General features: G+C 60.7%; 1 protein-coding gene and 1 pseudogene across 1 annotated transcript; one reads left to right on the forward strand and one right to left on the reverse strand.

The window, feature by feature from the left end:
* The window catches only part of LOC119090551 (5-oxoprolinase-like), a 33,526-nt pseudogene extending 32,200 nt beyond the window's left edge, over positions 1-1,326 (forward strand).
* Positions 1,327-3,335: 2,009 nt separating this feature from the next.
* On the reverse strand, positions 3,336-7,893 carry LOC119090549 (neurocalcin homolog; the record flags this gene model as incomplete). Its single annotated transcript, XM_037213371.1, is given in 3 exon segments — positions 3,336-5,182; positions 5,971-6,159; positions 7,775-7,893. Coding segments are annotated over 3 exon segments (503 nt in total), but the record flags the coding sequence as incomplete, so codon positions are not given.
* Positions 7,894-10,680: the final 2,787 nt, after the last annotated feature.

Below are 10,680 nucleotides of genomic sequence, written 5' to 3' on the forward strand. Positions count from 1 at the left end.
GGCAGTCAACGTTTTTCGCTTTCCAATTCTGTCATTGAACTCAGCTATTCTGAGCGTTTAATTACGGTAGCCGGTGGAGACATATGAGAGCATTATATGGGGAGTCCCAGTGACGCACCCTCTCGGGTGCTGTTTCACTATGTATAGCTCTTACTTGGGCAGGATATCACTCTCCGGATACAGCGCCTGAACAATCACGCCGGCTCCACCCGACTGTGCAGCGCTATACACGTGGGGCGTATTTTAAGACATTTAATTGTTCCACGCCCACTGCGTTAATGACGCGGGAGAGCTGTACTTTTTCGTCCATAGTTTCTGTGATCCTTGATGGTTGCGTAGCTCGACGATTAATTTGACCGCGGCTCACGGTATGGATGGAAATTATCGGAAGAAAACGCACGACTTCTGCGCGCCTGTAGCTGGCACCGCCCCGGCTGGAGCCGGACCCGCGGCGGTGACCTCCACTGACCTGTGCCGCGGCACGCCTTTGGCCACCGTCGCCGTGTGGTGACCTTTGTTGACCCGTCCGGCAGGACACGTTCCGGCTGTTGACGCCGGGCGGCGGCGGGTTCGGCTCGCCGGGCGGCCTCAAGCCGGCGGAGGCCTTGGGGGCCGGCCAGGGCGCGCCACGCACATTCCTGGCGCGTGGCAGCCTGCACGACTACCTGCTGGCCCAAGAGTCGGTGTAGTGACGCAGTCAGCTGTCTCGGCAGGTCGTGTCGGAGTCAGCACCACCACCAGCTGATCCAGAAATGGGGGGGGGGGGGGGCTTGGTTTAGCGATCCTTGGTAGTGCAACGATCCGGACCGAATGTTCCGATGGTCGTGTTCTGTATTGTGGGGTGGTCTGGCATGGGATGCATGGTCTTCCGGTGGAATGTGACAAACGGTGCCTTCCGCGTGCCTTGGGATCTGTTATATATCGATCTGAAGCAAGCGCGCGCGTCTGCTGTTTAACGTACCGTTTGGCCGCAGGTAGCGCCCTAGGTGAACGGTTACGCTAGTAGTTTGGGCTAGCATCAGACTGAGACGCTTTTACAACCAGATTTCTACGCATCGTGCGGCGAATGTTAAATGTCAACGAATTTGTATTTGTTGAAAGGAGGCGATGAAAACATTTTATGATGCGGAGCGTTGATAATGCGCCAACTCGCTGTGCTGTTACCCATATGTGGTGTGACGGGGTGCCGGGCAACGCCTTTGCATGTGGGGTTCTTTATTGCAGGTCCTTAGCACCTGGCTGGCATGCGTACAATGCAGTACACAAGTGCAATACGGTATATCAGTGCTGTCACTCTTAGTGGAGTAATACACATTATGGACTGAACGGTCAGATAGTGCAGCTTATATAGACGCAACTTCGGCCGGTGCATTTTGGCGTGGCATTGGCCACCTTTGAAGGTAGTACTTGTGCGTGTGCGATACGTGTGCGTTTGCGCGCGCATGCGAACGTGCGCGCACGTGTGTGCACATGCGAACGTGCGCGCGTGCGTGTGCGTGCGTGTGCGTGCTTGGTGCGTGCGTGTGTTCCTGGACGACGCAGTGTGGAGACTGGAGCCTGTGTCGGGCCCCGGCCCCGGCCCCGGCCTCGGACGGCTGGACCCTGGAGCGGGCCCCGCCAGTATCAGCCGTGCGCCGGCGTCCAGTCACACCTCATGATCCGAGCGCGGCGTGTCTGATGCTGGAAGCGCTGGAAGGTCTCCAGAGTGGCCGTCGCGCCGCCGACGCAGGACGCGGCGCGGGGGCGGACGCCGCAGACGCTGGAGGGTCTCCAGAGTGGCCGTCGCGCCGCCGGCGCAGGACGCGGTGCGGGGGCGGACGCCGCAGACGCTGGAGGGTCTCCAGAGTGGCCGTCGCGCCGCTGGCGCAGGACGCGGTGCGGGGGTGGACACCGCAGCATGAGCGGCGCCCGAGGAGCAGTTATGCAGGATTCGGACAGCTTGTCGGGAGATCTGGCTGTGTGTACGCAACGGTAGCGGTAGGTTCCAATAGCGCGGCTCGTTAGGTTTCGTTTATGGCAGGAGGCACGTGCTTGGTCGGTGTGGGTCTCAAACTTCGCGGCCTCCCGCGCTGATGGTAGCGAGGGGGGGGGGGGGCGGCGCGCCTGGCAGTGGGTCTCGAACCGACACCGTCGCGGCCGCGTGGAGCAGCGACTGAGCGCGGCCGGCCAGCGCTGAGGCGCGCCGCGCCAGTTACACGGCCTGAAGACCGCTCTGAGACGTGAGCCCAGCGTTGGACTGTGAAGACGTCCGGGTCACCGTCGGTCGTAGCACCGAAGTTTCCGCCGTAATAATCCGTGGTGCCGCAGATGACTGCCTCAGACGCGTGATGAATAACGCGGCAAAGTCCAAAGATGAGCAGAGATGCAGGGCCACCTGGTCCAGCCCACTGGAGACGTGCAGAGCGCGATAAGACGCACTTGAACGCCACATCACACAGCTATCGTCAGCCTATGTTGTCATAAACCGCATCGTCGAACATGCCATCCAGATACGGTCCGAAGCTGCTCATTGTTCGTCACGGGTGATCATCAGCACGCGTTCGCCGTCGATGCGCCTCGCCATGCAGGCGAAGGCGTGGTACTTCTCACTCTCGGTCAAGCAAGGTTGAGTGACGTCATAAGTAAGCCGGAGCACCGTTCTTCATTGGCAACTGGAAGCCCATTCCCCACTTCGAATAAGCCTTTTCGATCCACCACGTACACTCTGTCCTGACGATGCCACAGAAGCTCGTGCTCTACATGGCCGGGAGGCGATACGGTACGGTAATTCACGGGTTTCCATAGCAACGCCAAGCAATGGTTGACGCGCTGTTGGCGGTCCCGTACGGTGGCAAGTGGGCAGCTCTCAACCGTATTTTGGATGGCGTGAAGGCACTGATAATTTTGACCACAAGTCGTCAGTAACTGCAATCAAATAATGTCCAAGTGCGTCATTGCTGCACGCTATATGTCTTGGTGGCTGCATCGCACGATCCTTCTCTCTTATATTTGGACTTACAGCGTTTTTCAAAGCCGCGTATGACGCACGAACCTGTGACAACTCAGATTGCTGACTCAATGAGCTTGGCTCGGCTATGAAGAACTGGGCCCAGCTAACTGCACCGCGGACCGACCACGGCCACTCGAAATGGTGAACGGTCTTTCACTTGTCAGTGAAGAACGGGGCCCCGGTGTGAATGCAGCACGAACACCACTGGCACCAATATCGAAATCCAAATCCTCACCACGCTAACACGTTCATGAAGATGGGCTTCTTGCCTGCGTCGCGACATCGCTGCTCATGTCCCAGCACCGCGCTCCGGAGGCGCCCGGCGCCCCGCTCCACAAACACACGGTCCGATTGAAAGTCACTTTATTCGCCAAACAGGACTGGAAAGCGCGGGCCAACGGGGGACCGGGGACGGCCAGAGCGGGGCCGCGCGGCGGGGCGTCGCTGCGCCGGCAAGACTCGTGGTAAAGTTCAGCCCCCAGCCGGCCGCGAACCCGCGCCGCTCGCCCTCCGCTGGGACCGCGCCGGGGGCAGTCGAGATCTGGTGCACTGGAACTAGCATCAACTAGCACTCGACTGTACAAACGCCAACAAAACAACACACCAAGAGAGGAACGGTGGGGCCGCGCGGTGACCGGTGACGTCACCGACGATGCCTGGTGACCTCAGTGCGGGCGGCGCCGCACTAGGAAAGGCCGGCCGGCGGGCGAGCTGTGAAGGGCCGGGCCCGGGCTGCGGCCGCCGTCGGACCCGCCTCCAGCCTGGACGGACTGCTCTCGGCCGCCCCGCCCGCCGGGGAGCGCGGTCCGGACGTGACACCCCGGGTTAATCTGATTCCGGGCCGCGACACGTCCACGAAGTAAACCGCGGTTCGTGCCGTCGATCCTGACGGATCACTTGCACGGGCGAGTTGATGCGCCGATCTGTCGCAAATCTGTGCTACGCATGGGCTGGATTGTTCACCGTGGCCAGTGGCCTGCCTCATCGTGGCGACCCAGTCTGGACTGCGGTCTGCGGCGCCAGCGGCCATTCAGGAGGCCAGCCAACGGTCTGACCACTGTGTATGACGCCAAGGTGATATCCCAGACCCGGCACCAAGGGGGCCGGGTCTGGCTTGCGTCCACCGGACGACGGCGGGGCGCGCCGGCCGAGGGGGCGCGACTGGGCCCGACTGGACAGGACAGGACTGGGGACCACCGGACAGAACAGGACAGGACAGGACAGGACAGGACAGGGCTCGGCCGGACAGGACAGGACACGACTGAGCCCGACCGGACAGAGGCCGCGGCGCGGAAAAGCCAAGCTCAAATAAGGCACGGAGCTTCAAACCCATTGGCACGCGCGAATCTGCTCTTGAAATGGTGGCACGGCTCAGCGTAGGCGTTCTGTCTCGGTGCGGTGCCGCGTCACGGAATCTTACGGCAGCCGATAGTTACCCGCAAAGAACTGACTGGTAACCCGTCCAAACAAGCACTTCCGACTCACAGCGGCGCACCAAGTGAGAAAAACGCAGCGTAAAGAGAGTGCCACCGACCACTCCTCAGTTGCGCCGACATGCCGGCGCCGAGCATCATCGAGAAACAACGACGCGGGACGCAGCCTGGACCGCGGCGTGCTCCCACGTCGGATCGGCAGTCCTCTTAGCCAGGGCGAACCGTCCTCTCGGCACGGTAAACAGTCCTCTCGGCACGGCGAACCGTCCTCTCCGGCCTGGCCGGGCGTCCTCTCGCGGGGCGTCCCCTCGTCGCTGTCGGTCCAGCGCCGGCTCGGCAGAGTCCTCCCCGCCGGACGGAGCATCCTCCCGGCCAGGCGTGCTGTCCTCCTGGACCGGGTGTAGCGTGTCCTCCTGAGCCGCGCCGGACCAGAGTCTCGCGCGGACTGGGCCTCCCCGAGCCGCCTCCGACCGGCGCTCTCTCTCGCCCCGCCGACGGGACGCCCCCTGACGCGGGCCGGGCCGGGCCGGGCCGGGCCGAGCTGGCAGGCAGCGGGCGGGCCGGGTCACTGCGCCTGAGGGTCACACTGCAGCAGCCGCACGATGGACGGATCACTCTTGGCGCCCTCCACGAACTCCTCCAGGCTGAGCTTGCCGTCGTGGTTGCGGTCCATCTGGCGGAAGATCTTGTCGGTGCGCTTCTCGGGCGTCGACTCGTCCTCCGGCATCTTCATCACGGAGCCCACCATCTTGTAGATGGCCTGCGGACGGGGTCGGGGTCAGCGGCGCGTGGCGCGGCGAGCCGGCGCAGCGACGCGCGCGACTCAGTGGCCCGAGCCGCCGCGCCCGCCAGCGTGGCTTGAGAGCAGAAACCCAAGGTGTGTTACCTGACAGTAGCTAAACGATATGGCTTTCGTGCTGTGTTGGCCAAAGGCGTGTTTACCGCGATTTGTGTCAGCCGGGAAAAACAAATCAGGCTCAAGTGTACCAATGCGGGGAAGCAGCAGACGTCAGCCAACGGAAACTTATCAGGATCAAGTGTACCGATGCAGGACAGCAGCAATGAAGCCGGCCAAGGAAAATAATTTTAACATATTGGTTTGAGCTGATCAAAGAAAGCCTTAAAAACACAACAAGCCATGATGCATCTCAAAACTAAAAACAGCGACCCCTTCACAACAATTAGCGGTGCAAAATATTCTTCTGGGTTCAGAGCTCTTATGGTGAATTATCGACCCTCAACATACTGGGAGATACTCGTTCAACAACGTTATATGAAAACTCTGGCTATATTGATATCAGTATATTAACTTGGTAAAAACAATAATAGCAAAAAACATTGATATTTGTGAGGACCGACAGGTCGTTGGATTAAAACGGATAATCCGCTGTTTTCAGTATCACGCAAAGCACCGAGCGCCAAAATCACCAACTCCTACATACATCGACGCCTGCGAGGCAACGTCACATCACGACAAGAGCAGCGGCTACAGCTTTCCAGAAGGACTGAGACTCCAAGAGCCGCGATCGTGGACCCCCACGCTCTCACCGTGACAATCTCGAGCATCTCCGGTCGGCTGATGTACCCGTTGCCGTCCAGGTCGTACATGGAGAAGGCCCACTTGAGCTTCTGCTCCAGCCGACCCCGTGACGTCACGGACAGGGCGCAGAGGAACTCCCGGAAGTCGATCGTCCCGTCACCGTTGGCGTCGAACGTGCGGAACACGTGCTCGGCGAACTGGCGGCGCAAAGGGGCCGTCAGCGTCCAGCTCTGACACTGCAGAGGGGCCGTCAGCGTCCAGCTCTGATACTGCAGAGGGGCCGTCAGCGTCCGGCTCTAACACTGTATGGCACTGCAGAGGGGCTGTCAGCGTCCGGCTCTGACACAGCGAGGAGCAGTCAGCGTCCGGCTCTGACACTGCAGAGGGGCCGTCAGCGTCCGGCTCTGACGCTGCAGAGGAGCCCGTCCTTACACTGCAGAAGGATCCGTCCGTCCGGCGTCTGACGCTGCAGAGGGGCCGTCAGCGTCCGGCCTCTGACACGGCAGAGGGGCGTTCAGCGTCCAGCTATGACACTGCAGAGGGGTCGTCAGCGCCCACTCTGGACACTGCAGAGGGGCCGTCAAGGCGTCCGGCTCTGACACTGCAGAGGGGCCGTCAGCGTCCGGCTCTGACACTGCAGAGGGGCCGTCAGCGCCCAGCTCTGACACTGCAGAGGGGCCGTCAGCGTCCGGCTCTGACACTGCAGAGGGGCCGTCAGCGCCCAGCTCTGACACTGCAGAGGGGCCGTCAGCGTCCGCCTCTGACACAGCGAGGGATCCTCGGCGTCCGGCTCTGTTGTCATTGGGGTTTTACGACGCACTCAGCTGCCGAGGCTATACGGCGTCGCCTGCCTCTCACCCTGGCAGGCAGGGCGGGCACCGCGGGGAATCGAGCCCCGTACCTCCGGTTTCCCAGAGGCGCAGTGATTAAGGCAGACGCGTTAACCCTACACCACCAGCCCCCTCAGCGCCCGATTCTGATACCACGAGGGGCCGCCAGCGTCCGGCTCTGACACCGCGAAGGATTGTGGCCGTCGTCCCGCCCTGACACCGGGGGCTTGTCGCTGTCGTCTGGCTCTGACACCGATTGTGGCTGTCGTCCGGCTCCGACGCCGAGGGACTGCAGCTGTCATCCGGCTCTGATACCCATTGTGGCCGTCGTCCAGCTCTGACACCGAGGGATTGTGGCTGTCGTCCTGGCTCTAACACCGTAGGATTGTGGCTGTCGTCCGCTCAAACAGCGCAAGACACCGGGAGGAACCTGAGATGACCACGAGTCATCAAAGCGAGAGGCAGAAACATGCAGCATCGCAAATCAAGCATGATCGTGATGCTGGTAAATATTTTCGGGCGGACGAAGTACTGGCCACGCAGCCACGTGCGTTCGCTGTCCGAAGCCTGAAGACCGCCGCCCGCGACTTCACTTGGGCCGGTGATCTCTGCCCGGAATACTGTCCAGCTCCCGGCTGGTCCTCAGCGGCCATCCTCGGGGAGATGAGCCGGCCGCCGCTACCCGGCCATCCCCGGTGGACGTCTGAGTCTGGAGCGAGCCCCGTAACGGCGGCGCTCCGTCCAGCCGTCTGGCCGGCCCCCACCGGGCCGGTAAATAACGGTCCAACTTCGCCGGCCGGCCGGCCCTGCCGCTCCGCTGCCAAACGGCCGAGCGCTGCAATCGTGGAGGCGGAGAGAGCGGGGTCCGCGACCGGCCGGGAGCGTCCCCCGGGACCTCTCTCCGGAGGTGGGGGGCCACCGGCTGCGGCCTCCTACACTCTCCAGAGGTGGAGCGCCACCGACGGCCGTCGAAGCGACGCACCTTGGACGCGTCACCGTAGGGGAAGAAGTTGCCGTAGATTTTCTTGAACTCCTCCACAGTGAGGTTGCCGGTGGGGCAGTCCTTGAGGAAGCCCTTGTACCATTCCTGGATCTCGGCATCTGGCGATGTGGGAACACCATTAGAAAGTTGTAACAAAGGTCAAGGCAAACTTGGCGCATTACTTTTTGCACACGTGCCGTAGGCACACGCCAGACTAGCCACAAAACCCTTCGTAGATGATCACACTGTAAGGACATAGATACAACGCATCAGTCATGATCCACTACAAACAAATGTCGACCTCCGTCGTTAGCAACCCGAAACCTACATCCAGTCCTAGCAACGCCGTCTGCGGCGTCTTTTCCGTTGACACCGCTGTCTTCTAGACACACACACCACAGCACAGCAAACATCCACACACTTCACCCAGCTTCCTCTGACTTTACGTTCCCCTCCCCTTCCACACCCGGCGCCTTAATTCAAGCCGGACAGGCATGTGATCCAACCGAGCGTTCGACGCGAACGAGTTAAGACGGGTCATAAAAGCGGCAAAAGCTGGGCATCATTCTTGGAAACGAAATCCGCCGCTAATCCTTCGGTTATGAAAGTCGGTGATGGGAAAATAACACGAAATGTACTCGTCAAGGGTGTAGTTAGTGCGTCGATAAGCCGACGTGTCCTGGTAACGACCGACGAACATCAAGAACGATCGGTTTTCTTATTGGGCCAAGCTCAGAAATGGCGCCAACAAAAAGCGCACGAAACCACGCCAAGAAACTACCGCGATAGCTAACCACGCGACATTTTAAATACATCGAGACTGGCTGACGGACTCAAAACACCTCAATCGAACGTCTGGCAAGTTTCCTTATTGCGGCTCGGGCCTTTAATTGCCGAAATATTCATCCAGGTGCCTGCCCTCGACCTCAGAGTATGATTCAAGCAAACAAGACAGAAGAAAGCCCCACGCAGACTTTTTGGCATCAATACCGCTGACAGTGATGGGTATTTAAGATAGAGCTTAAATAGAATAATGGATTGCGCTAGATAAAATAACGGTTTGGGCTAAATAAAATAATGGTTTAGGATAAAAGGAAAAATGGTTTGGGCTAAATGGAACAATGGTTTCGGCTTTAAAGCGCTGCGACCAAATTATCGCTCCTTAACAAATAACGGCATACTTAAGACGGCAACACGGATTATCAGCATAAACGCGTCCGGCCGTCTTGACCTGCGCCTGCACCGACAGATACACACTAACACCCCAGGCCCCGCCCCCAGCCCAGTGGCGACACCGAAACGGTCCGCTTCTCTCCGAGCAGAGCGCCTGGCCCGATGACGTCAGAGCGCGTGTGATCCCGGCGGCCAGCCGGCGCTAAGCCGGTGCGTGCGTCACCGATAGCCGTGTGTGCGGGCTCGGAGCCCCTGCGCCCGGCCGGCCGACCCGCTGCACCCGGCGCTATCCGCCGCCTGCAGGCCCGGGCGGAGCGACCGGTGCGTAGTGGCGTGACCAAATCCACAGCAGACGGATGACTTACCTCATGTAGCGGGCGCGATTGACGTCGCTCTGACGTCACCAGGCGGATTATCGAGTGCCGGGAACGAAATTGCCTCATCCGTATTTGGAGCCCCCGGTGGTGCTGTCAAGTCAACATCGGCGCGACAGTCGCGAGTTTAGTACGATCTACCGGAGCTTTCAACAAAAGTGCTGGAAGCGCATTTTGAAAACAAGTCTAACCTGGCTACGACTGGGCGGCGAGTGCCGTTCGTTGGCTCCCGATAAGCACACATACGCTGCCGACTTTCCGCGTCCCGTACTTTCCGGCAAGTCCTGACTATCGGCCCTATCGGCCCTGCCGTGAGCGCCTATGGGCGAAGTTCACCCAAACGCCATGGACGGCGACTGGTCGGCCTGAGGTCAGCCGCCCGCAACGTGTGGCACGTGACCAGGTAAGGGCGCGGCCTTTCTCGATTAGCACAGGGGGGTGAGAGCGCGCAAACCTTTAGATCTACCCTAAAAACCTAAACTCCGCGGTTTGGCCCGCTCTGCATTTGAACCCCACGGGGCTGGCGACCCAGCATGGAGGGAGGGGGGGGGGGGGGGCGGAGAAGGCTGGTAAGCCACGGCGCCCAATATGCGCCCGTCTAACATAGCAGTCAAGTGTAAGGGAACTCTCTATAGTGACACATGAGTTTCTGAGAGGAGTCACGGAGCAGCAATGTCCTCTGAATTGCATCACTGTCTAACCTTGCTTGCAGAACTGGCGCTTATCGTAAGTATGGTCGACATCCGTGCCCGCTCCTGAATCGCCGCACGAGCGAAGGCATGATGCATGCCAATTTCGTACGGCGTCATGGGCTAACACGAGCAGAGCAAAAATTTGTGTCACTGTGATTGTTATGCGGACATTATATAAACACATGGCCCAATACGCGTCGAATATGAAGGGTCGCGGCTGTCCGTCTGCATTCTGGCAGGGCGACTCAAGCTCCCCAGCGACGCCGACCGGTCCCTCGGACAGACGTCACGGCCGCGTATGTATCACTTCTGGCGGGTCGCAGCGGCGCAGCGGGGCGCGAGAGATTAGAGCCGTGCCGGCCGGCTCTCTCACGCACTCCCGGGGCGACCGGGCCAAGCCGATTTGTCACGCCTCCCGCACGGCGCGTCCCGTCTCTCGCCCCCGAGCCGGGCGCGGGTCGAGCCGAGCCCGGCCGCCAGCAGCAGCCGGCCCGGCTCGCAATCTCACGGCATCAGGCGGCCGGCTGGAGAGGCGGCTCCGCCGACCCGGCCCCTATCCGCAGCCAATCGCATTCCGCGCCAGCGGCGCGTGTGACGCGCGCCACGAGGCCTTGAAGGCCTCTCCGCGGCCCTGCTGTCCCCAGACCGGCGGCCAGCGGGCTCAGAG

The sequence above is a fragment of the Pollicipes pollicipes genome, unplaced genomic scaffold (genome assembly GCF_011947565.3).
Source record: "Pollicipes pollicipes isolate AB1234 unplaced genomic scaffold, Ppol_2.1 Scaffold_3087;HRSCAF=3621_pilon_pilon_pilon, whole genome shotgun sequence".
NCBI lineage: Eukaryota > Metazoa > Arthropoda > Thecostraca > Pollicipedomorpha > Pollicipedidae > Pollicipes > Pollicipes pollicipes.